Genomic DNA, 27,977 nt, shown 5'->3' on the forward strand with positions numbered 1-27,977 from the left:
TGGGGAGAGAGAGTATCGGTGGAGACGCGGCGCGGTGCGGCATAGCGCGCGGCACGGCTGCTTGGCCGCGAGGAGGATAGCGGGGCGGAGGGAAGGCGTCGGCGCGAACGTCGGTGCAGGCGGGGGCCTGGGGTGTTCGAGGGTAGAGGACGATGGCGGGAGGTCGAACCGTGAAGCGGGGTAGGAGGCAGGAGTCGCGGGAAGGAGCCGTGCCTCCCTGCCGTCCGCCCGCAGTGCGCGCTACGCGATATCACTGGCCGGTCATGTGTGTGTCACTCTCACGTTCACACTGGTACCGTTCGGAGTGCTTGGTTACCGCGCTGCCGCCGTTACCGTCAACCGAGCAGTGTGTGTCCAGTATACACGGTGTGCGGCCGGAAGTTTAAAGTGCCTCTCGTTCCGTGTCCTGGACGTGGCGAAAGCAGGCGAAATCCTGTCGACGCGGGGGACATCATCGGGGAGACGACGACGACGAGGACTACGGGCGCGCAGGTGGAGAGGACTGTAAAAGGGAAGAAAGATCGGCTGCGTGGTGCGCGACGGAGGAAAAGGAAAAAAGAAGGAAAGGAGAACGACGACGACAACGACGAGGACGAGGACGAGGACGAGGACGAGGACGAGGACGACGAGGACGACGAGGACGACGAGGACGACGACAAGGTGTCGAGAAGAGGAAAGTGGTATATCGGAGCGGTCGCCAAGACGTTTTCGGTGGTACGGTGTCCAGTGTCCAGACGCACGTATGTAGGAGCAAGGAGTGGCTGCTGCTGGTGGTGGCCGACCGTCCAAGGAAGAGAGAAGAAAAGAGGAGAAAGGAGAAGAGGATCGTGCGCGCCTCATGGCCCTGTTGTTTGCTGGCCCGTCGTGATCACGAGGAGAGAAGCAGATCCGAGTGACTGTGCTGTTGGTGTCTTTGGTGAAAAATAACGAAGTGGTGATCGGTGCTCGGTTGTTCTTCTCTACGGTTCAGTGCTACGTGGGGTTTTCTTTTTTGGGGGAGAGGCACGCTCGCTGGAGGATCGGAATAGAGGAAAAGAGAACGGCACAGTTCGTGGGGGAGAGAGAAAGCGAGTGCGAGAGTGCGAGAGGGAAGGATAGCGAGATATACAGGGATAGAAGAAGGAGAGAGAGACAGAGAAGTGAGAAGGAGAAGTAGACGTATAGAGAAGTAGAGGAGGAGAAAGGGTGATTGGAAGACCCGGCTGGCGATCCGAATTCGCGGATTCGACACGCCGCGGTTGCCGATCCATAATATGGCGTACAAGTTTCGCGAAGAGATCGTGGGAAAGAGGTTTCTCTCGGTGAGTGGTTTCACCAAGCTAAAGGTGAATAAGATCAGTGAGTGGGGGTGGCGTGCAGGGGTGATTCGTGCTGCCAGTCATAGGGATAACGGCTGTCATGATCTTCAGGTGAGTATCGTCCACCTAACGGACATTCTTCGTTTATACGATTTTTGTCGTCTCGATTAATCGTAAACACGAGTCGAATTTACGTAGACTAACTTTGGTTCGATGCATGCGGCCTATCTGGCATCGCGCGCGCGACACGCTGTTTCTGTTTACATTAGCGATCGACCTTTCGAACATTCGAACTTCGCGTCTACTTCACCTCGATCCGAGAAGCCCGCGCTTCTGCCTCTACAATACCAAAAAAAAAACCTTGTGTCATAGGTATTTTTTTCTTGGCTGACACTACATTCCGATCGAAAAACTTTCTCAATATTGCATAGGTTATTTCCATCGTTTTTTCATACATTTCTCACGTTTCACAAAAGTTTCTTACAACGATAGTGAAATTAATCTACACAAATGTTCATTCGATAAAGTATTAAGATTCTGAAACGAACGATGGCTATATAAACACGTGTTTTTTCATAGTTTTATGCGTCCTAAATATTATTTCTATGAATAACATAGATAGTTGGAAATATATCAATAGCTAATAGATAGAATACAATTGGAGTTAGTCGAGAAATCATGTGACATAGCGATTGAGAAGCAAGAATGTGTTCATACGCTTAATATCGAGCCGAAGTTTTATTAGTATGTACATATATATAAATATAACGAACCGTTCCTCATTTTACTTAGTCGATAAATATCTTTTCCATTCTAACTATGGAAAGATTCGCGGATTAAAAAGGTTAAAAAGATTCCTCGACAGCTCCTGTCGAATTTCAATGAGCCTATTCTTCCCAACTTATACATATTTTCGGATAATACATGAGATTCGAGGCAGGATTGATGAATAGCAAATTCAGACCTTGATAATAGGATATTAATTATATGTTAATAACATTCATAGCTAAAATAGAGTCATGATACAATACGATGTTCAGTATTGAAAATTTTTTATTTTGCGGCACTTGACTAATATATCGAATATATTCGGTTGCAGATAAGTTGCGAATAATTATGCAAATTCATAGTTTTATCAATACAATTAAATAGATGGAACCTAAATAGGTATTTATCTTATCATTTTAATATTTATGTTTAATCCTTTAGTTATCTTTGCATATTATGTGTATACTGCAGATTTTTACATTTACTGAAATTTAAATAAAATTTGTTTTTATTTGAATAAATTTTCCATAAATGCATTAATATTCGCATCCTATCTATAGGTTATTTTCTGCTTTCCATTATCAAGTATTTTTAAAATTTAATTTATGGAGTACATCAATTTAGTCTCATCCAAAAATAAAACGAATATCATTTATGTACTTTGCTGTTTATTCTACGTTGTACAAAATTATTATTACGAACTTGTTGTTGTTACTTCATGTCTAAAACGTTTTATCTTGAAAATATTTAGTATTCTCTTATCAGCACTTGTTGATTCGTACGGTGTCTAACCAGTCTTAAGATCAAGTACTCTTCCGTTAAACCGTCTTGAGATAGACGATTGGTCTGTTGCTTGCAACTTCTCATATTTCATTGAATAAGTCTCGTTTATCATACGCGCAGAACAGAAGAAATAACAATTAGAAATAAAGGCGATCATCTCCAGAACTGGCCAATTCTTGTGCATGTATCTTGTAGGAAGCCATAAATCGGTCGACGTTATCACCCGTTCACGATCCATCGAGAAGCTGTTGATCGAATTTGATCAGAGATAAGCGAGTTTAAACGGCCGCGAAATCGTTGCCAAAACGCGAACCGAAGCAAAATAGGCAAGTTAACGTTATGCTCTGCGTTGCTTTTGTCAGATTACGTAAGCTATCGTGCGATCCGCTTACCTGAGAGTTTCTTTTTTTCGTTATCGCGACATAACATAAGTCATAACTATTCTAGTTTTCGAGGACGTTGTCGGTACACGTATGTATATACGTACATCGCAAAATGCAACCAATATGGATTATACGGCTGGTTTTTATCAATTACACGGTGCGCGGCCAAAATTTGCTAAAGTTTTCCATTAGCCGTTTAAAAGCTACCTCGATCAACTCGATAAATTGAAAGCTACCATAAAGTGATGATAATACACGACTATTTATGTTATCTTCTTGCGATGTATGAATTTATGGAAGCAAGCTATTTGTTTCTTGAGAATGGAATATTAATCGAGTACATATGTAATGAAACTAAGAAATCGATTAGAAATGAACAATTAAGAAATCTAAGAGACTCTCGTGTATCGTCTCGTTGGTGGATTATATTGGTCGAAAAACCTGTATTGTTAAACGCGACAAAGACTGAGATCTTGTCTTTATTAATAATAACGTTCAGTTATGCAACTAAGATAGCTTACATTTCTGCACGATTACGCGTCTATCGGTTAAGTAAAGTCATTTTCATAATAAACGTTGTTATCCGGTTCAAAATTCAACAACAATTGAAATTCAAATTCGACTATGCTTATACAGTGATCTTCACCTTTTTAACGCGGAATTTCATTTCATTCAATAATTCATTCAAGGATATTTACGCGTAGTTACAAGTACAAAGTCCTGAATTCTAGCGCTCACGTTGTTTGGTGCGAGTCAGTTGACAATTTTTAAAGCCAGGCATTTCGTTTTATTTTTTTCAACGGGTTTTTTCAAAGTCCAACTGGAACGCCAAAAAGCAAGTGTTTGATGGTTCGAAATGTATTTCTTTCCAAAGAAAACACGTTTCGAGACCCGGGTCTCTATAATTAATGTTCGATAAATTCGAAATGAAATTTTAATATTAACATTAATATTTATGATATTATATCGCGTACATTAATATTCCTTTTTGACCGTAAAACCAACCATACAGCTAAAGCTGATATTATACGACCGATAAAATTGTTTTGTTTGTGGAAAAGCGACATTAATTTTCTCCGCCATTCAGTTCGAATCATTTACATATAATTCAACGTTCGCACGTAGTGTTACCAGTAAAACGTTTCAGATATCTACGTTTCCTACGTAGCATATATATTTCATTAACATAAGCATACAGCTACACTAGCGTTCATTTTATCGAAGTCGACGAATCAATAATGAATCAATATAATTAGTAATGGTAATTATAACTTTTTTCTGCAATCACCGGATTATTGATTTAAATCGTCTATTACAAGACTTGGAATTGTTTTTTATTTATACATCACCTGAAGCTCAGAAAATTACAAATGTCCATTTCATTATTGCGTATTGGCTTTTAAAAATCAATTTAATCGCGTCTTAATACTTCATTCTACATGGCTACGATAAATGATTAGAAGCAACGAAATCCGATTTATTTCGAGCTTTTTAATTAAAATACGTTTTGCCGACAAATAGACGATGGTGTCCACATCATTTTGTTAAATCATTCTTGTAACTCTATTATGCGACAAACTACCTAATATTTATTTTAAATCGACCACTACGAGCTTACCATTAGCGTTTCAAGAACTCTGCCCCGGCTACTCTAGGTATTCTAAATGTTTTAAGCATCGAGCCAATTGTAGGCTATTCCAGATATTCTAACTACTATAAGTGTTCTACTATTCATACTGCGTATTACTCTAGATTGACAAGATGCTCCAGAAGTTCTACGCGTTACACTTACTAGACTTTGATTATTCAGGTGCTATAAGCAATCTGAAATTGTAAATTACAACGCCTCCAAACATTACATATGTTCGAAATTTTAATATAAATTTTCATATTGGTTTCAAAGATCGATACGATCATGATAGTTGCGTCTGGTTACAGTGCGAATCAAATTTTGTAGCATTTTCCAAAAACGTTGCAATACTTCTGCCAGATATTCTGTACATAATTATTTTTATTGAATGATTGGACGTTTGTTACACGAACGACTCGATGTCGAATTCGTCTGCGAATTTACGATGGCGCCAACAAGTATCTGGTCTCTGGAATGAATTTAGTTGACATCTGTTTACTATTTACCAGTCGGAGGTCATTCGCTGCGCTGGCATCGAGCCGTGGTCCGAGGTCATTGAATGCGAAGCGCTTGTCGCGACCGTTCGCTTTCTCCTTCCTCGAAAATGATACGATTCTGTTCGATGGTTCGGATAAAGAATAGATTCTATACCGTTTATATCGCCGTGGCTAGGTGTCGATGCGTCGATTCCAACGAAAGCCAGTCGACCAACGAATGTAGCATTTTCTACATAAAGTCATAGTATGCTGCAACATACTAATTGGATTATTCTTCTATATAATTACTATACATTTGATTTTCATAATATCAAGTAACACGAAATTTAATGTACTTGGACCTCTATACCATTCTGATTTTATTCGTAATAAAGCGTTCTCTTTCCATAGACCCGGCGTTCATTTCCGTTATATAGCAATTAATTGGCAAGCAAAATTATTTCAAGCGTAGGAATTCAAAGATCTCTTTGTTTTAACGTTTCAAGCTATAAAACACGATTAAAATCTAATTAAAACGCGAACATTTATCGTTCTCCTCTATAAATGCGTTACATAAATCTCCGGATAGCTTTGCTAACAGGTAACACAGATAGATCTATATGTTTCACGATTTTCTTACCAAGGAGTATCGTCCTCTTATAGAACTTACCATATTCTCAGCAATTCAATGGAATATCATATTCTAGTACCATCGAAAGAATAGACAAAATTTCTCACGTACAATTTTATAGATTTCTTTCTGCGGCCAGTCGAAAATAGCTGACCCTTGCATTCTCCTTGGCAATCTACGAGAGAAAAGCATGCAACTGTAGGGAATTACCCGAAAGTGTTAGGTTCAGGGCCCTGGTAATTCGTCGACCGCAAATTTCGGGGTCCAGAGTTGGCAATAATTTTGAGGTTATCGGCATGTCCGGGCCCCCGTTTGTTCTTTCTCGGAGATTCATGCAAGCCGATGTGCCTCGTATGTGCTGCATAACGGTGCTTCGCCGTGGACGTGGCAGGTGCACGAAAAAGGCGGTCTGTTCCACCAGTTCGGTGGAGACGAGGCAAAGAGGGGGAGTTGTTTCGACCCATTTACGATTGATGAAACATTGATATTCCTCTCAGATCGGTCCTTGATATTGTACAAGGTTCCCACCGAGGTTCGTGAAATTCTCCTCTTGCCTGGCGTTCCAAGAACACCATGATATTCGTTTTCAAAACGGCGACGATCTCGGTAATCGTACCAATTTGCATTTACGACACGTTGCGCCAGTTCTTGCTAATTTGCACTGTTGCGTGTATTCCGTAGAATCCACTCAGCGGAATTTACAGCTTTGTCATACCGCGTTTCGACTGCTGCCAGCTGACGAGCTTTCTTATAAACGTCGCTCGTGTCTTCCAAGAGCCAAGTACGTTGAAAGTACATGTTAGAACAGTCGATGGTATTTTGTATAGATTGAAAACTATTCATTGTTTGTATATTGGTCGAAATAGTAATAATTATCGTCGCATTTTCATATACTTTAACTGAAATTTTATTGTATTATATCTTCTTTATAAAATCATTCGACTATTCAACACGAAATTTGTCAAAGTCGAACACGAAAACATACGAAATGATTGATACGCGATACATTACATGGTTCTTTTTTGAAAAAAAAAAGAAGACAGGATGCCTAAGGTCTGTCGTAATTTATGCTCCATTTGCTAGAAGGAATTCGAAGGAAAGCCAGGACTTTGCTGGCTGTGGCAAGACCGAGATTTCCTTCGTCCTCCTTCGACACTTCTCTTTCCTCCTCGTCTCCTGCCGTTCTCCACTGCGGCCTCTTCTCTGTAGAAGAATTCCATTCACCTTAAAGTGCAATAAAACGAGGAATAGCGTCTACCATTGTACTTGCGCTCTACCACGTAAAAAAGAATGACGCGTCTCTGATTCACTCTGTTCGCGACTGAAAATAGAAAAAAAGATTTATCGATGAATAGCATTTTGTAAATCAAGTGACGGTCAAGTTACAGATAGGTTCGTAGCAACTGATCAGCATGGCGAATATTTTGTTAAAAAGAATTCAAACATATCGATGAGAGATTCTTTTGATTTCTTGCAACAACGACGATCGTGGACACGGCTCGTTTTCGTTACGAGTCCATTAATTATACATATTATTTTACACTCATCGAGAAGCAGCAGGTGATGGCGATTAAATGCAAGTTTAACACGTTGCTTCAAAGCGAAACAAAGGTAGAACGTGTCTGGCTTTGCGCTTTCCTCTCACCAGGAAATCCACTTTGCCTTTTCCCCTGTCCTCTGCGGGTTCAAAAGAGTCGGTATCATTAGCTATGGGGTCCGAGAAGATGTTACATATTCGTAAGAGTCGCGTGGATCAGGTCTCTTTACAAAATCACTTCTTTGGTTCGAGTTGTCCCTTACACTCTGTTGCTCAGAGGATTGCCTCAGCCGGATGATTCCAAAACTCTGGGTACATAGGAAAGAAACACGTAGATAGTGATGTGGTTCGTTCAGCTCGTTAAGAAGATCACCTAACCGTTCGACCGACTCGAGTTAACGAGCTTTATTTGGTAAGCAGGAAAAAAACCTTTTTGTTCCTATCTTCCGCATTTATCTCGATTTTTTCCATAGCTCGCTTCGTGGTTTTAAAAGATCGCTGAATAAATGTCAGGATGCAGTTCCGTTGTACTTTTCTTCATGGACGAGCATCTATTTTGTAAATTGCACCAAGTTTCGAACGTTATAATTACTTTTCAAATTAGAGAAATTTTGATACCGCTTAATTTTGGTCAGTTAAAGGAACCAAAATTGCCTGTGGATATGACCGGCGAACAAGGGTAACGGATTTTACCACTTAACCGAATGAAGCGGCTGACTAACTAAAACGGTTTCCTGCCTAAAACGGTTAATTGACCAAAATAGTTGGCTAACGCAACTATAATGCTAGTTGGACAGGTTAGATATTGGTCTCGGTTATTTTATTCAAACTAAGAGTAAGAAGTTTCGTTATTATTTTCCTCTTACCATTCACCTTTAATTAATTGTATTCCGTTGCCGCTATACAGAACAGTTGTGGAACGTGTATACAGGCGTTTACAAAAGTATTTGTATATTAGAGAAAGTCGATATTTCGAACTTTTTTGGAAGTTAAACACGACTGTCATAATCACAGCGATCACGTTGCATCGTCTTCATTATTCAGAACTTGCACACCGCTTATATGTTACTCGTCGTAAACTTTCATAAGAAATCACATAATTACTGCAATAGTCAATTATCTGCAACCAGTGTATATCCATACTTGTCTCAATAGTTTATTCTTGGAAGATGTAAAAATTAAACGGGTTATTTTCCATATTTGTCTATTTATTTCCTAATCAACTACCAGGTTGAGCTATTGTGATTTAATTCGTTAATCAGACTTAAGTTTGATTATTTATCCGGCACAAGGTCGCTGGTCTGAGCGATATCACAGGGTCAAGTGACTATTTTCGTAGCGTCCTATAGTCGATATTTCAAACCTTCTCCCTTAATTTCATTATCCACGATATCCGCGTACGGGATATCGAATTGATTAAGCAACACTGACGTCAGTTTATCATAAGCGTTAGGTAAATCTTGGTGCCTCAGAAGTTGCACGATATCATCTGGATTACATCACATCGAACACTGAATAGTTCGGTCATTACGGTAATCAGTGTTGTCCCAAATAATTACCAAGGACAAGAACATAATTGGGGCAAAACCGACGAAGGTTGTAGCCGGAAGAGTCGGCTGTAGCCAAAACCTTTGATAAAGTAGAGCGTAAAATATGACTATAGTACGACGATAAAGTACACATTCAGATTGCGTGGTTGTCCAAAACACGTACAAAAATATAGAACATTCGAAATGAAGAAATTTGCTTTAAAACGATTAAAATCAGTCTGACAACTTAATCGTCGCACGGTGTAACCAAGATTGGAAGTCACGGGAAACCAATTTCGACGTTATAATTTTCTTCCAAATATCTAACGCATCAACCGCTTTTGCATCTGAAACTGTGAAAACTTCGCTGTGCGATACATCGGATGCACCAAATTTCCCGGTCAAAAGCTGCGTTCGTCGTGCATCATTTCATTTGAAAAAGTATCCGTCCATAAATTGCGGGCGCGATCTTGGAAACGACGCCATACATTTCACGAGACAGTGTAGAGTCGCGTATCCGCGATCTTAGTTAGCAATCTTTCAAATTCGCATATGGAGAGGGTTGACTGTAGCGACGACGCGACGCAACGAATCTACGAATTGGAAACGCACGAATGTGCTTGTATGTAGTTCAACGACCTCGATCGAACCGCGTGAAATCACGCGTCACGTTTCGACGACGAGAGTATCAATTTCGTTGTGCAAATATTCAGCCGTAATAATTGACGTCGAAACCGATCGCGGACGTTATTTCGAGGGCCCTATCATTATCGTGAGCATTCTAATATTAAAATCCGGGTGCAACGGCCGCGATACGGTTAGAAGATGATGCGGTTCGATGCACGCCCTGCAGGAACGTTACCGAGGATCGTTTCCATTCCCCTCGCCGGTTTCACCGGCAGATTCCGATTCGTTCGCCAATATCGAAATATTTCAGTCTTTGTCTGCTCGTTGATATTGTGCGTTATGCAAGCTTCGGCACCCACGCGGCCAGACACGCTCCCGCGACTTTCTATCGCACGTAAACCGCAGTCGCGGTTCCTTACACTGACTCATGCTCGTAGGGATTCCGGAAAAAAGCGTACGCTAGGATCCAGAGGTATGAAATTCTTTCTTTCGCTCTTTCTTGCAACGAAGGTTTCCTTGGAAAGTGTTGAACAGTGGTAGGGAGAGCGTCAGGGTAGCCTATAATTTTATAGATATTTTGTTATTTACAATTATCTAGGTATTTATTTTCAACGACAGAAAACGATAATTCCGTATGTTTCAACAATACGATTTTCTTATTTTGTGGTGGCAACTTCTCAAAATGAATTTCGTCGCGATATTCTGTATTATAGGATACGTTGTAATAATATTGTACGATATGATAGTCACGCGAATATTGTTGTACAGCAGTCTATATCTAAATCGTGAATCATGAAAATTTGATCTTTTTGCAAATAAAAGAGAAGGGGATAGTAAAATTGGCGAAAAAACGTGCAAGTCAGATTTTGACCGCAGGGACAGTTTCGTCGGATTTCCCGTTCATGGTGCTGCTAAAATTCCAGAATGAAAAATAGCGAGACTCTTTCGCTGGGTGAACTGTAACGCGCGCAGACAATGGTCCTGTTACATTTTGCTCGTTTTCGTCCGCGAAACAATCCTGTTCGGTTCCTGCAGTTTCGAGGGTACTTTATTCTCGCGAGACAAAGACACGCCGGACAATTCCGTGTGATACGTCACACTTTGCCCGCGTTTTAATGAACTTTTTAACAATCGCGAGACGTTCTATGAGAGTGGGATATATGGACCATTGGATTTCGCCTATGGTGCTTATTTGAAAGATTGTATATTTAAATAATTTATTCCTTAGGTGTTCAAACTGCGAAAATTATCATTTATCCCTTACTCTGAATAAGAATTCGGTTCGGAGGATCTGGATATTCATAAATAAATTTCTCGTACGTTTCGTTATTTCTTGCGTTCCTCAACCTAACCTCAACCTAATTCCAACCTAACCTCAATCGGCTGCCAATGGTTCCAGGCTAGAACGTAATTTTACTTCAGGTTAAAAATTATACATTAGTAAAATTCTTGTTGTAAAAATATTTCAGATAATTCTTATGGTACTTTCGTGCAATTTTATACAATGCAGTACGTGTAATACTTGTGTGACAGATTTCTAAATGATGTAATAAAATTACATTTTGGCATCAAATTTTGGCAACCACTGTACGAAGATACTAGCTTAATAACCGCAGACAAGAATGTATCAACACATAGTTAATTTTATCGTAGATATAATACCGTGCATTTTGATGTTAATACCGACCCTAACATTCATAGATTTTCTTAGTACGTCACTATTGCGTAAAATGCAATTTTATCATAAAAACGAAATATTCATTTTCAAAGCCATTCCTCTGTATTTATAACGTTATTATTTCACCGTGTTTATATGTACATTATTATTTTCCAAAAAACCGAAACAATAACTTTTGATATGATTTCCGCTTATGTTACGACAAACAAATATTTCGAACGACGAACTTTTTCAACAAGAACCAACCTAATCCTCATTTCGCTTTTAATCATCGTTCACGATTTTTCCAGCGAAAGAATGAAGCCCAGAGAACAATACAGACGTTTCAATTGTTTGGAACCTTAACATCATTATTTTGTTTATAACAAAAGTCAAACTTTTAATTAATGAACATCGAATCCGATCGCACGATCAGTTTATCCTTCGTCTTCTCTAATATACAATACGCCTGGATAATGTTTTAATGTATAAATTATATCAAAACAGCTTCTAAGAATTTTCAAATTCTACACCTTGTAATTCAACGAATAATATTATTTTATTATTTGTTTCGTTCTTGCAATTCGGCATAGAATAGCTTCCAGTTATCAGCCATACAACCGTACATGATCTCTATCCAAATAATCTCTACCCGACAATTCCAATGATTTCAATGAACAATATTGATAAATAAGATTGAGTTTATGGGAAATTTGAAGATGGAAAAATATATAAAATACTCGATGTATGGTATTCGTAATAATAATATGTAGTAGGTGGAAGAAGTCTCAGCTGAGATTCCAATCTTTTAGCTAACGAATTCATAATCATCGCGATCTATCGTGCACAATGCACGTTGATGGGCACCTCGTCGTTAGTACTGATTAATCAAAGAAACAAACAGAGAAAAGGAGGTAGTGGTCGAAGGGATTGGAAGGTATCGCGAGCTATTGCAGTTGCAAGTCTGGGTAGACACGGTACACTCCGTCACATAGCATCAACCCACCTATTCAACGCCGACTCGTTGTAAACAATGACTTCGTGTCCGACCCAGATTCTAAGCCCACGTAGAAAGCGGACTTGCTTGCATAATCCGAACGCGGAGTATACATATGCACGATGCAGGCTGCGTTCGTGGTTCGTGTGCCGACCTCACGACTCCAGACGAGTCTTACACCTGTACAGAACACCGATATTGCGTGAGTGTTTCGTATATTCGTATAGGAACCGGCGTTGTTCCTCATCCATCGATCGCTTTGGCTTTCCATTCTTTGTTGATAACTGGTTACGCTGTTGAATGGTTTATCGAGTAGCGCTAGCAGACAAAAGCACGTGTGCTCTTGGACGACGAGAGACGGTGAATCGAAAAAAGAAATGGGAGAAGAAAAGGAAATGTTAATAGAGTGAAACGCCCATACACACGGCAGATAGTTTCAGAAGTTTGTCATGAATAGTAGCTAAAGACTGCGTAAATTTCATTTATTAGTCAACCGCAAGCAGAGTTACGCTTGATTAAGCATCGTCGTAGAGTGTCGAAAATTTCGAGCGATGGAATTTACGAATTGTCGACTAGGAATTATTTACATTTTTAGGATCGTCATTGATACAGGGCTTCAGCTGCAGTTACCAAAAGAAGCCGGTTGCGTTCTATGGTTATCGTCTAGCAGGCAAGAAGCTGTTCCCGTTAGCTGAGCACTTTCACCCGGATCATCACGACCCAGATGATCGTGTCCCTCTAACGGGCTCGTCTTTTCTCCTGGCCGATGCACAAGTCCGAAGTTGCTCGCGAATATGAGTTCTAGTCCTCTGAATGTTTCAACCGTGTTTCAACCGCGATCGCGGACAATGCCGCGAAAAGCTTGCCAGTGTTCCGCTTGCGCGGTTTTCAAGCGTGTGTATGCCTTGGCCAGAGGCTGTAGAAAACGGAGGAAGATGGCTTGCTGCCTAGATGCAAAGAGGTAGAAGGAGAAAGAGAACCGGAGAAAGAAAAGAGAAGAAACGGTCGGGAGAACAGGTTCCTGGCAGACCAGGCGACTAACCGCCAGGGTCCCAGGTCACTCACCCAGATTCTACAAACAGCCAAACACACGGACCTTTCCTTGCTTCGGTTTCTCCTCCTCGGTTACTTTTCTTTCCTGTCTCTGCTCTTTTCTTCCTCGAACCTTCGATAAACCTGGAATATCGCGACATCGGGGTCAAATCTATCCCGAGGAATCTTAGGTAAATCGACGTTAGTTAGGTGAAATATTTGTTCGATTCTACGTCTCTCTAGTACACAATCAGTGGATTCAATTGGATTTTCTTAATTGTAAAAAATTCCGTAGTCGTTGTAACGCGTGTAAGAGGATTATTCTGTATGCATTTAGTCGCGTACTTGACAAAACAAGCGAGAGGGACGGAGAGAAGAAAACTATGTTTGCTCGGTGCTCCGCTTCGAGTTAGCCAGGAATCCATCGTCTTCGTATATTTTCACACGTGTAATGTTTTCGCGTCTTGAGGTAGGTTTGTCTTAAAGACGAAAGACTGATAGTGTATCGGACAGGCAAACGTTTCGATATCCTTGTTGCAGCGATTGAATATTTTGTGGAAGACTAATGCTTACTCTTCAGGCAACATCAACGTGAATTTTGTTAAGAGTACTGGCATATTTTTAGCAATAGCAGAGACGAAGAATCCAAAATTAAAAACGACGAGTTTTATAGTTACAACGTTAATAAACACATGACGTACATCTGGTGCCTGCGTCTTTCGCGTACTGGAAATCCGCTGTCCGTGGATAACGTTTGATCGATTTCGTCGTGACATTTGGCCGCGGCTCAAGACCTTTCCTATCGTTCACGATTTCAGTTCCATATTTGCTCGCCGAAGAGTGTAACACGTGTGTAAGAACGAAGCAGAGGGATGCTAGTATAACTGCATCACGTCCATAGCTTTGTGCATGCGCTACACTCGCGAGCTCCATTATAGATTTATTGTTCTTCTAATTATACCCTGTTATTCTTGCCAACGAGCCACGCGGATCTGCGTAACTTTAAGGATCTTAACAAATTTTCTAACCGATTTATAAATGCTATAATTTCTCTTCGTTTCCTATAGGAATCCCTCAGAAGACAAACTCATCCATTTTTTATCAATTTCGTAATTTCATTACGTGAGTAAACGATTGATATCGAATACTCAAGAAACGAAGGACTAACTTCCATAAGACGATCGATCGCAAGAAGATGACATAAATAAAGGTAAATTGGAAGGCAAAGTCAAAAACACAGGGTTTGCAATATCGTTACTTTCAATTTGTCGAATTGATCGCTATGGCTTTTAAATGGCTGATATATAAATTACGAAGCAAATACAAATTGAAGTGCTTATTCGACGATAGGTCATCTAGAACGAGATGAAGAACCACGAGTCCACTTAAATGACACACTTTCTTTATCTACCGGTTTGTTGGTTTTAGAACAGCCGATGTTACATGTTACGCGTTATCAGTAGGTTGTGTACCCCTCTCGAACCATTCAGAGCGTTTCACGAGATTTCTCGGATTGTTTCTTCGAAGGAAGGGTTCGATTTCGTCTGTCTTCTTTATCTGAACGCGTGCAAAATCCCACACCGAGCTGCCACGATAACGATAACGATTGCTTATCGTCAATTGCTTAATTTATCTCGACGACCTTTTTAACCTCGCGCTTCAGCTGATCTCTATTGGCTTCCGACGTTAACACGGAGATCTCTGACGTAACGGGATGCCTAAAATTCGTTACGAATCCTCCTTTAAGCTCTATCAATTTGTTCTGCGAACCTATGTTTTCCCTGTAAACCGAATATATTCTTAGCTGTAGTTTTTAATTAATTAACGTATAAATAACGCTATAGTAAATAAAACAGTGTGCAAGGACGGTGTTCTGTAGCCACTGTGTATATAAGTTTGATTAATCTGTGCAAAGTTCAAGATTAAAGCTTAGATGACTCTAATAACCCTACCTTTTTATATTTTATGTATTTGCAACGAACCGTGGACGTGGAAATGCATACGAACAGTAGCGTAGGTTGATGTTGGTACAGGGAACGGCGGTTAACTTACGGTGAAGCACCTGAAGATATCGAGGATGTACAGTTAGTCGACCTTGTCTGGATAACATTAAAAAATAAAAACGTCACACCGACGCGCGGTATTTATTGGCTTGCGCCATGGGGCCAGGCACGCTCGCTGACCACCGACGAAGCGGAAGAAAGAGGGGGCAAAGAAGCGCAGAAGAGAAATATACGGTCAAAGAATGCAGTTCTTGGTGCATTCCAAGTCACGTGCTTCTGCACGGCCTGTAATTTTATTGTCGCGCGAATATATATCGCCAGCCACTTAAACGTCTGTTGTCTTTTTCGTTGGCTGTCGTTCTCCTGATCTCGCAGGATGAAAGGTCGAAATCGTCCAGCTACTTCTTCGTTTAGAAGAGCGGCTCGCTCTAATGGCTGGGAGAATCTTTTTCTACGAAAGAATGGGAACGACGCTGTTACGCTGCTGTCAGAAAAGCATCCACGATTCTCTAGATGCAGTCAGGCGCCGATTAACGACTCCTATTAAATCTTTCGCTGGCTACCTTTAAACTTGCTATTATTTTCCCAAGGTAAAAGGTTGAGCGGTGGTTCGCATACCATGCAGTGTTTCGAATTAGACTTTCAACGATAGCCGCTTTTGAATTAATTTGACAAATTTGATCGCGATAAGCGTACAACATTCGTTAGCGAACATCGGTGAGATCATAAATTAAACTTTCGAGACGCAACTCACATGATTCCATACTAAGAATCCTTTTGCCTGTATCAAAGCCTCTGATCCTAATCTCCTCCTACTTTTGCCAATTCGTTTCTACAGATATCTGAAATATAATAATTACATTCCACGCCATATGCCTTACCCAGGTCGTATTTTCTACGCATTATTCAAGATGAAACCGGTCGATAGCCACATTCTTTCTTCTAAATTCTACGCGCTAGCGCCCGGAGTGTACGTGTATAGACTTTAAGAAAGCAACGAACTCGTAACGCACAAAGTGTCAGATAAATGGGAAAAAGTAAAAAGGTCGTAAAGGCGTAGTTATTTTCTTTTTCTTTTTTGTATTCTCGCGAGGGTGGAAACTTCACGTGTCCTGGTGGGGCACGTAAGGGCACGACAAGCTGGTTCGAGGTTTCCGGAACGACAATGTGCATGCGTGCACACGTTACGGGTGCACCGCCACGTACGTGCGAGCGTGCGTCCGCGTTTTATCTGTATGGTGGCAGTGCACGTGTGCGCCGCCTTGCATTATGTCACAACGTGGCCATGCTGCGCGCGTGTGCGCGCCACTGTATCGGGGTCAATGACCCTGACGTGTACGTACTTATACGGGCCGTGCCGACGACCCTCGAATTTCGATACTCGCACCGGCCTCCGTGACACTCACAAAAATTCGAACACGCTTTCCATAATTGTAAATCGTTATCTTCTCGCTTATTGGTACACGTCGATGACTGATACTAATTAAACGCGTGCTTCTCTCAAGAAGGTTTATTACGATAGCGTTATTTAGTTACGTGTATAGTGGTAATTATGCACCTGAAGGTAATCGATGCGGTTTTCTAAATTTAACGTTAGAATAGGAAGACTATGCGACGTTTTGTGCAGTTCACTTGGTAACTAACGACGAGACCGTAGGATACTTGCGCACGTTCATGTTTCTGCGAACAAGACGAAAGTAGGGACTTGTTTGGCAAAGTAAATTTTATTAACGGATATTTTAGTAAGAGTACTATCGATGATAATGGTAAACTATTTGAAAATTAATAACGCTACTCTTCGTAGCTATGATTAAATTTCCTTGCGTAAATAAAAGTCTACCACCCGCGGCCGAGAACTGCGCGTAATAAATACCGGTTTTGAAAGAGATAATAATTTGAGAAGAAGCCCGCTAACTTTTCGCGTAAAACGCAATTTGCCAGCGAAATCCGTTGCCCGTATTTAGTGGCGGCCCACATAGTCTTTTTGCTCCGGCGAAGGCTTTTTCCTTTAACGCGAATAAACATAGGAAATACTTTTAACAAGCCTCGTATTTTAAGCTTCAGATAACGGGAATTTTATAATAACGAATAAAATGTATGGAAAATAAAGAGCAGAAAGCTACTCAACTCTACCAAGAGGAAGATAGTACAGGAAAGTGTAAAATGAAAGAACACGGTCGTGAATAGATAAGTAAATGATTAATTATCTTAGTTGGATTCTTTCGTCTTTTTCTTGAAACTCTTCTTTCGCAAGTAATCTGAAACACGATCGTGTGAAAAATAATCCAGAGAATACGACAAAGTTAAAGAAAGAATAGTTCTATATATTTTCATATTTCTAATAATAAAAGAATAAATCACATAAACTCGAACAAATATAAATATTTTAATTCTCATATCGCGCATCGAACTGTTATCGGAACTTGCCAACTTGTTCCTTCGATTTGCGGTTTCTAACAAGCAGTTTCCATTTTTCTGAATATTCTGGGTTATCGTGAGAGCGAGTGAACATGCACTGGCAAAGTTCACTTGCTTTTCACGCGATCCCGATATACGAAACGGTCCGATGGAAGGCGCGCGGAGCGCCCCGAATCACAAACAGAGCCAGCATCCTTTGAAAAGTCCGTGCATTGGCTTGTAGAAGAGGCCATTCGGACCAATCGCGATGGAAACACGCAGATAGAGGCGCGTGTCTGTGCTCGGGCTGCGAGAGAGGCACGCTTCTACGCTAACAAAAACGGAATGTCTGTAGTGGCCGCGCGTTAAAAGTGTGCACTTCAGTTTCTTCCGTGCCTTTTCTGCGCTTTTTTCGTGGCTTTCGAACGGCTCGCTGGAGAAGGGGGCCTCGTACGTGCGAGGAATGCGTGCACCGCGACACGAAAAACCGCCTATCAAGATATTCGACTCAACACGGACGGATGTCTTATTTCCTGTAGCTTGCGAAATCGAGAGCCGATCGACAGGCTTCTTTGCGATAGTTATTAGCTCCGAGTTTTCGCCATCATTTGCAATTCAGAGAGTCGGCTGCACGCTCGATCGATTCCCCTGCCAATGTCGTTGCTGGTTCGCGTTTCTTCAACGTTCGAATACTTTAGAGAATACAAGATCAATGGAAGTATTTAATGGACCTAGTTATAGAAACGAATGGAAAATAAAAAAGATTACGGGTTTCCAAAGATTATAGAATCGATAAGTAGAGCAACTTCATTGTTGGTGATGCGCTTGCAATAATATTCGTTCGTTTTGTTATTCATTCATTGAAAATGAACCTTACGCAAGATTAATTCAGCAAAGTATGTGAGAAACATAGTCGTGATATTTTATAATGTAGCTACAGTCGTTTATTCGATCGTTCGAAGACGCCGATGAAAACGTCAGGCTGAATGATCGTCAGGCACGTTTCGCGTGACAGGTGGTTCTTTTCGCGTTCCAAGCCATTCTGGATCATACATATTTCCCATACCGTACATATTTCTCTACTAACGATGCACCGACATGGATCTCTTCATTAGAATCGTCGAATCAGCCGAGCAGAACGTTGCTTCATTCGTTATACTCTAATTCCTTTCTTCTCCTTTGAACGTTCTTTTCATCGATCACTCGAAGAAAAAGAAAAAAAAAAGAAAGAATTGCGGAAGAAAAGCTCGTCGAAGAAGTTGTCGCGAAACGACTGCAAACACTGACCATAAATATTAGAGCAAATTATGAAGGGGCTACTCGCGAGGTGGTTTCAACTTGGTCGTCGTCGTTGTCACCGTTGTCGTCGTCTTCAGGTGAATAAGACGCGAACAAAAGGGGTGGGCGTGGGAGGCAGAAAGCGGGCCAGGGAAGAAAGCTCGAAAGAAGGACAGAGAGGAGATCGTTATGGAAGCATAAAAAGCTTCGCGACGAGATAATAGCTCGCGAGAACGTCGCAGAACGGGGGCTCGTGATGCATGCAAGAATGACGACAGAGAAAGAAGGCCGAGGAAAGATGTGTGTATATGGACAAAAAGTCCAGGAGAAAGAGAATGAAGAGCAAAACGAGGGGGATACGGTTTCGTATATAGGCCAAAGGGCTGCGCCGAGATCAATAAATTCCTCTCGCTACCGAGTTGAAATCTCTGCCTACCGAAGCTTGCAGCTATTGGATCATCTTTAAATGCAGTTTCGTTGGTTTCGTTTGGTACGACCGAGCAAACACCGGGTCACGAGGGATATGAACGCGACCCATTTTTCTAGCGAGACACTTGACATGTGCGCGTCAAAGGAAACAACGTTTCTGAGACGAGTGTGTTAGGGATCAGCGTGGCGGATTAAAAATTCCAGAACCTGCCTTTAGAAGTCTCTTGACGATATTCTCCACGGTATTAATCGTATTAACCCTTTGAATTTAGTCTTGAGTTTGTTAATATGAAATTCATGTACCAGTTCGTTCGTCGATTATCAATTTCTTTCTGTTATTACCGTTTCCAGTAATAATCCTTGCAGTTGCGTCAGAAGCTACTACTATGCCTTAAACATTAGAAAACGTAATTGTATATGGACATTAATGCATTTGATGTATGCTATTCGTTAGTCGTGGTAAATAAGAATTCATCCACTGAAATCCGGTCTAGTAAAAAGAAACGGCGAACTGTTTCTCGAGTGCAGAAAGTTAATTAGCAGTTGATCTCTGATCCGTGGACGTGGACATGTGGTCCATGATTTCCTGAAACGAATTACTCTCTCGTACTCTACTACAGTCGATCGGTCAAACTTCTCCTGAATGTTTTCTCATCCACCTATCATATCAGTTTTCCGATCGAAGAAAAATCGATGGATTATCGGGTCATTGGAGAAAAAACGATGAAGGAGGGATATCGACGAGGCGATCTCCGATTGTGTTCGATCGATTCACCCTTCCCGTGTGTTTCCCTTCTCTCTCGCGCGTGGCTTTGTGTCGTGCTGGCTCTTTGTCCGGCTTCACTTTCTTCCACGGGCAACTAGGCTAGTCGTAACACACAGTAGAAAAGTTTCCTCGCCGCCCCCCTCGGGAGAGACCGGCCGAAGTTCTTTCGTTTAATTCCCGCTCAGCTGACTGCGACTCGCTTTCACCGTTCCCCGGTCAACGATCACGCACGTGCTTCCCTCGCTCCGCCGGACTTGCATGTTTTTTTTATCCACGTTCCACGCGACTCTATGCTTCTCTTTATCCGCTTGACCCGATACCCCGTTGCCTCCAACGACTCTTGCTTTCCACGCGGTACACGGGCCAATTGTACTGTGAAACTGGGCCAACCATTTTTCCGACTCTAACCGACAATACACATACACGCACGTACACTACCGCTCGTAATTATTCGGTCGACTAGAGAAGTCGATGCACGTTGCGCGAATAATTGAAGAAGATACGTGTTATTTTTAATTAATAATAGCATCGATACGATGTTCGTTGTTTCGGTGGAATTTTTCAACAGACGAACTGGTTAACTTTGCTTTTTCTAACCTTCTGTGTTTCGTTACTCGTTGATGCACGATTTAAAAAAAAAAAAAAAAACTAACGTCTTTGAAACAACGATAAAATGGTTATATACAGGGTGGTTGGTAACTGGTGGTACAAGCGGAAAGGGGGTGATTCTACGCGAAAAAAGAAGTCGAAAATATAGAATAAAAATTTTTCGTTTGAGGCTTTGTTTTCCAGAAAATCGACTTTGAATTTTCGCTCGGTACGCCTGCGGTACGTTATAACGGATCTCACTATAGATCGTTGTCTCTATGGAAAAATTAAAAAAAAAAAAGAAAAATAAAAAAGAAATTTTTATTCTACATTTTCGACTTCTTTTTTCGCGTAGAATCACCCCCTTTCCGCTTGTACCACCAGTTACCAACCACCCTGTATATGATAGTGGAGTTTAAGCTGCGTCTGAAAAGAATCGTTGAGAATTTTGGATCTTAATATCCGAAATAATGCTATAGGAACACTAAATTTACACTTAGAATTCATATTAGAATAATTATATATTTATTTGATAAACGATTTCAAAGATATTCATCGATATACATTTGCACGCGACTCAGCATTTTCTTCTATACCCGACTGTTAACCGACTGAACAGTTTACATCCATTTGTTTTCGAGACGCCGCGCACACACATACTTCCACACATTGATATTCACATACAAGTATCACTACGACGCATCTAACCTAGTCTAGCACATAAAATTATACATAACTCAATAAGAATATACGGTAAATGCGGAGTAAAAGTAATTACCAAAGGTCGTACATATCGGCTGTACTTTGACTCAGCTTCGATGATTCAGCAAGAAATAAGAAAAATTGAAGCGTGTCTGGAGGAATTAGCATTTTGTTTTGACAGCGTCTGCCAATATGGTCTGACTAATGTGAAAAATAATGATCGTAGTGGAAAATAAACCGCGGGAAACAGGTCACGGATGTGTTTCTTATTTGTTCCATGCATGTCGATGGTGAACAAGTTTGTGGTACGCAAGCTCTGCTATTTTTCAGAGTAACCCTAACTATTATTTATCGGAAAAGGCAGAACCGTGAATGGGTTTCATTATCGTCGTTAGATTCGCGGTATCTTCAATTACTCCGCGATACAAATCGATATGGCAATCCAGACGGCGATCGAGTTCGGGCAAATTCATTAGCTCGGCACGGAACGCAATTTGCGGAACCAATTCGAACGACTCGTGCACCAGGCACCGCGATAACCACCCTGTTCTTCGATTTCGAATCCATTGCCTATTCCCAGACGAACTTACATTGCCTGGTCGAGCTCTCTTCGAAGCAACTCGTCGAATCGCCAACCTATCCCGTTTCGAACCTTTCGCGATATACGTCAAAACTAACATAACTGAACACTGAGAACGTAGTTGAACGTGTATGAAATAATTGCAAATATAGCGACTAATAAAGAAGAGTGGCGTGATAGGAGTATCCTATCGGTTTCCAAATTTACACCAAAATTACATTCCTATGAACATCTATATTTATTGAAAAATTCGATCGATCAGATAACACGAATGTACGTGCGTATACAAGTAGATAGATCTACTAGGAGGTGGGACTTTGGCAAGGAAAGAAAAGAGCAAGCAAAGAGCAGACGAAGGAAGGAGCAGCCGAGGAGGCAAGTTGCCATGGTGACCATCAAAGGCGCCGATCAGACACGAAGGGATGAAGCCCCTTTTACCGTCGACTTTGTTACACAGAAGCCACCACGAACCGGAAAATAGGTTCTACCCCTCTGCTCTTCTTCGTCCATCGTTTCTATCCTCCTCTACTCTTTCAACTACCAGCCGAGTGGAAACTATTTTTGAAATTGGAAGGACACCAAAAGATTTATCCTTTCGATGACTTGGAGAAATAGAATCGTGCCAACAGCCTTTCTCATCTTCCTAACCATTGTTTTTCCTTCGCTTTCATCTTGTTCGTACTTTGAAATTTTAGTTTCTCTCTTTCCTCGTCTCGGTCGAATAAAACTACCTCCATCCACGTATGAAGTACACCTTCAGGAGTAACTCGCGCGATACAGTATCTACCTGATAGAGTAGCTAGACGTTGATCGTACGTTCCTTATCTCTGACTCGTTGGTTGCCAAAAATTCCAGATTTCATAGACATCGCCTTTCATTGACTAGTTGTGTGTTAATTAACATAAAAGAGAGAAATAAGACGCAGAAGAGAATCGGTTAGTCCGAGCGATATCAATTCGTTGCTCGCGTGATTCTTCACTGTACTTTGTTTCGTGAGTGTCGTTCTTGTACGAAGAAAGCCACTGTATAGAGACGGGGGAAACGAGGATACAGAAAATCAGTATCGCGATACTGATCGTGATATCAGTACGTAGCGTACGTCGACGCAGTGTTGGCGACAATTTGTTATACACGAATGTTCGTCGGGAATTAGCCTAACATCGCCAATTAGTGGAATTCGAAGTTGTGACTCGCGTGACAAAGTCAATTCGAGCGCTGTTAATTCGATGAAAAGACATTTTTTACCGAGTGTCCGTGAAGAAAAGCGTCACGTGGGAACGTGACTGTCTCTTACGAAACTCACTTACATAGGCATAATTGAACTTTACACAGATCGGATTGGCGCAGATGTTCCAGACACAAAATTCAATTACAACTTCTTCGCCTTCCTCTTGTACAGTGAGAGTCGAAAATGGTAAACGAGTTGTTGCATTTCCTCGAACGATCACCGTCCATTTCCACGATACGCGAATCAATGAATAGAAACTCGATTTCTCTCGAAGAAAAACTGCAACGAATTCCTGCTACGTAGTTTTTATAGCAGACGGAATTCTTTGAAGCGAGAACAGAAGAGGTTGCTTCCTATCCTTTTTGCGCCACTGTGATATTTTTTGGCGAGTGCGTTCAACGTGGAAAAAGTGCACGGACTCCCACGTAGCTCGCGGAGGGCCATCTCTAGAGAGTTACACATAAAAATAGAGCTGGACAGTGCACGTGTGCCACCCTCTTCGTCCCAGCCATGCCTTCGCCTTCTCTTCAGTACTTTGTCGACTATTCTCGTTCCGCCCTCGGATATCCTTCCCCCATATTTTATTCTTTTATTCGCTTTAGAGAAATATACTCCGTTTTCTCTTAATAATTACCTCGCTTTGTCGCAAACATTATAATATTTCTTTGGTCAGATATAACGAAAGATTATCGTGGAATTTTAATCGAAACTATTATTATATTATTTATATTATATTTCGATTATTATCGGGATGGCGATGGTCACACGTGGAATTTACGATAATTGCAAAACAACGCAATTGCAGCGATAGGTTCGTTGGTTTGCGGCGAAGTCTCGGTTAATGGAGCTGGCTCACTTGCATGGCGGGAAGAAAAAAAGGAACAGGGTCGTGACGTTGTAAACAAGCCATTAGTCATGTCATGAGCGTCGATCTCAGACGGAGAGTGACTCGTTTTGGCTATTGCTATTCAGCCAGCGTACGGCCCACGTTTTTTCGGTCGTGGCCGAAAAGTCAAGGCTATTTCTGAGAAAGGATCGTTCTCGGAAAAGTATGACCAACTCACCGTACGATAAACGGGACATCGCGTCCAGACGTCTGCTTTACGATTCTTTAATCGTTTTTTCTTTTCTCTTACAGCTCGTTTGATTTAACTTTTTAGTAAGGAAAAAACCAATACTGTTTCGTAACATAATACGTAATATACTAAAAATAGATTGTAAAATATCGAAGGTTAATAATAGACTCGCCATGTTCCATCAAAATTTTCTTCTTTTTTTTTAAGGTGCTCGCCTACGAACATAGATTCGCGAACGTACGTTAAGTACAAGAGATATATAGCTTTAAAAGGATGTAATAGTCGCGCGGAAGCGAAGATAATACAAGGAATAAGCTTGTGGATCAATTGACACACTGTAGCTCCGATTATCCCTCTCTTGCATCTTCATTGAATCGACGAATCAAAGAATATCACTGTACTTCGCGATGCTTCGTTTCTCGACGATGTATCAGCTGATGTTGAAACGTTCGCTCGAACCCCGAGGAACCGTAGATCCCAGAACGCTACTTTTAAAAACCTGTCTCACATTAATTAACACGTTGACGCCGGCGTGGGCCATCGGTGGTTCACACGTGTCTGTCCCGTTGCACGGCGTACACATGTATTTCACAAAATAGATAGTACAAAATAGGTTTATATTATTTTATCTCAACATTATAAGCAGACATACAATAGTAAAAACATAACAATTCAATATTATAGACTTAACATAATTATTTCCTTTTTTCATGCAATTTTTTAAAACATGTTAGACAGAGTGCTGGCTGGCCCTTACAACGATCACAATATGTTGTTACTTTTTTACTTCTTTTCGCGGCATACTCTCTATCTTTTATTCTAAAAATACGTTTATAACATTCTTTACACCGCCGTCTCGTTCTGCTCGCGGATCCCTGGTACGACTGCAGAAATGTGAATCTCATTCGAGTAATGTTGTTCGAAGTAAAACTGCGTTTTAAAAACCGTCGTATTAATTAGCTAAATCACCTTGAACGGAAGGGATGGTAATTCGGCAAGGATGCCAGGAAAAGATGAAAATATGAAAATCTAAAATTAGTTGTGGGCGAGTGTAAGCCTTTCAGTGATAGATGGCACGGCGGGGGTGGAGATTCGATATTTCGAGCCCTATCTGGGCGTTGCCCGATAAAGCTTGTCGTGGAGGTGGTCTGAACGAGAAACGGGTTCGTGGAAGGGGATTGAAGGGTGCTGGGTAACCACGGATGTGCAGGAAAGGGGTGTGCTCTGACCAAAGGCGGCTGCATTCGTTTCCATCAAACCCCTCGTCACAGCACCGTGCTACGCTCTCCGCTTCGATGCGACAGACTAGTCGGAGCCACGATGTCGCCACTACTAACGAAAAATTGTGTTTCGTTTTTGCCCATTTGCTCGGCCTTTCCAGCTCGTATCCTTGTCGCGATCCTTTTTCGCTCCTTTCTTCGAAACTCCTTTTTGTATTAAAGGGCAGTTCGGTCATTACCGGCAACGTTTCTTGGCAATGATTGGCGTTATGACGAACAGCCAACTTTCAATTAATATTAGGTTGTCCGAAAAGTTTCTTTCGTTTCATCAGGTGATAATAGATGAACAACAATTTCTGTTTCATATTATTTTATTAAATTAGGTATGACCCATTTCGTTCTACTTCTATTATTATATTCGTGCATAATTCAATAAACTAATATAAAAGAAACAACATTGTGCGTGTATTATTTGCTTACAGAACGAAAGAAACTTTTCGGACAACCTAATAAATAGACCGCGGATGTTACGAGATGTTTCAAGATTAACATTAGAACTATCGATAGTTAACACGAAGCTATTTCTACCAAAACCAATGAAAATGACTGGTCTTTAGAAAATACGTAATTATAGAATATTTTTATATTTATTTATTTATTACTTCCTTACAGAAGCAATTCCATGTTTTATAGTATATTTTTGATATTATTAATCCGTCTGGGACATTGATCCCTAAACGACGGTTGACACATTTATAAAATTGCAGAACCAGTCGTTTTAACTGCTGTGATATTTCTAGTGTTAGCATCTAGCGATCCAGCGATCGATCCGGAATTTTCCTGATAACTGATATCATCATATCGAATGATATGCAATAAAAATTTTAAAAACGTGTGACAAGTTGTACAGAACGAGGAAACTGGTTAATTAGGGTTCGATAAACACATTACAGGACCCTTTTACTCATTTTGAGTAGCCTTGATATAAAATTATTTTGAGTTTGAATACATAAAAAACAAAATGAAATTCATTATATTATTCTTTTAGTTATCGTTGCGAAAGTTATCATTACATCATTGCGGGAAAAAAATATAACACGAAGTAGGAATTTTAAACCAATCAATTTAACTGCTGTGCTAGTTCTTGTGTTAACGAACACAGAATGCGCTAGATACAGGGAAAACGTTAAATTTGGTAGATTTAACGGATGAAACAGATTTCTGCTTGCTATTTCCAGTCGATAAAAGAGTTTCGCTCGTGTAAGAACAAACTTGCTAATGTTTGCAACGTATAAAGAAAATATGGCTCCTGTTATATTTGTAGGAAGATTCGATAGCTTGCAGCGTTCGTAAAGTATAAAGCTATTTAGAAGTAGGAAATAATCAAAGAAATCCGTAAATAGAATTCTAATTACGTATACTCTGTACCAACGGTACTAATACAGCTTTACCTTCGCGTTATACGAACTACGTTATCCTTATCACGATTTTCATTGTGCGCTACGTATGTTTGTTCGCAATAAAATTTAAACCTTACAATTTATCCTTAGATGTTCGTTTATCTAGAATATCGAAAGTCGTTTAATGCGTTAGTTGCGATCTTTTAACTCCTTGCACTCCTACGTCGAATGTGACTGAACGTCAGTTTTTATCTCAGGAACTCCTTTGTCGAGTTCCACTCGACGTTCCTTCAGCTGCAGCTTTTTTTGTGAAACGTGCGAAAGAAAACTAGGATTGTATACTGGGAATTGTTTCAAGATATATCATACACTTAAAAATTACAAAATACAAGAATAATGTGAATAAAACTGATATTTAAGTGAATTTCTTTCTTCCTTTATTTAATTAAATTTTCTTATTTTTTAATTAAAGTAAATTTCAAATAAAACGCTTAAAAGCGTTGGGAGCTGCTGGTAACGAGATTGAAATAAAATTCGCAGTGCAAAGGGTTAAGAGGGAGCAACAGAAAGGAACCGATTGCACTGTGAGAAAATAGCAGCAGATAAATAAGAGCGATAGACGATTCGGTAGAGCGATCCGTGTTTTCGATGGAGGGTTAGGAATACCGTTACATCCCCTTTAAAGCCGGTTTCTCCATCCCTCGCAAATACTAGATCGCCCATTCACTCGTGCCGCACCACCGTGACGACCTCTGTCACGGAGAACCCCATACGAAGGTAATTTATCGAAGATACGTCATTGGGTAACTCATTAGGTATACGAAGCCTCCCTTCATCGACTAGGAGCACACTGTGAAAAAAGATATTGATAGAGCGCAGGATCTCGTAACGCCACTTCCACTTGCAATCGTTAACGACTGTTTTCAGGCCTTCTTTCGTGAAATTCATTCTTTTCCAACAAT

At 40.8% G+C, this 27,977-nt stretch overlaps 1 protein-coding gene across 4 annotated transcripts in view; it reads left to right on the forward strand.

The window, feature by feature from the left end:
* Positions 1-225: 225 nt before the first annotated feature.
* The window catches only part of Kdm3 (Lysine demethylase 3), a 229,124-nt gene continuing 201,372 nt past the window's right edge, over positions 226-27,977 (forward strand). For all 4 annotated transcript variants that reach the window (XM_069129086.1, XM_069129089.1, XM_069129088.1 and 1 more), the window contains exon 1: positions 226-1,409. In XM_069129086.1, coding sequence (XP_068985187.1) covers positions 1,254-1,409 — 156 coding nt within the window. In that variant the 5' untranslated portion in view covers positions 226-1,253. The remainder of the gene's footprint in view (positions 1,410-27,977) is intronic.

The sequence above is a fragment of the Bombus flavifrons genome, chromosome 15, assembly GCF_040668555.2.
Source record: "Bombus flavifrons isolate JBK064 chromosome 15, iyBomFlav1_principal, whole genome shotgun sequence".
NCBI lineage: Eukaryota > Metazoa > Arthropoda > Insecta > Hymenoptera > Apidae > Bombus > Bombus flavifrons.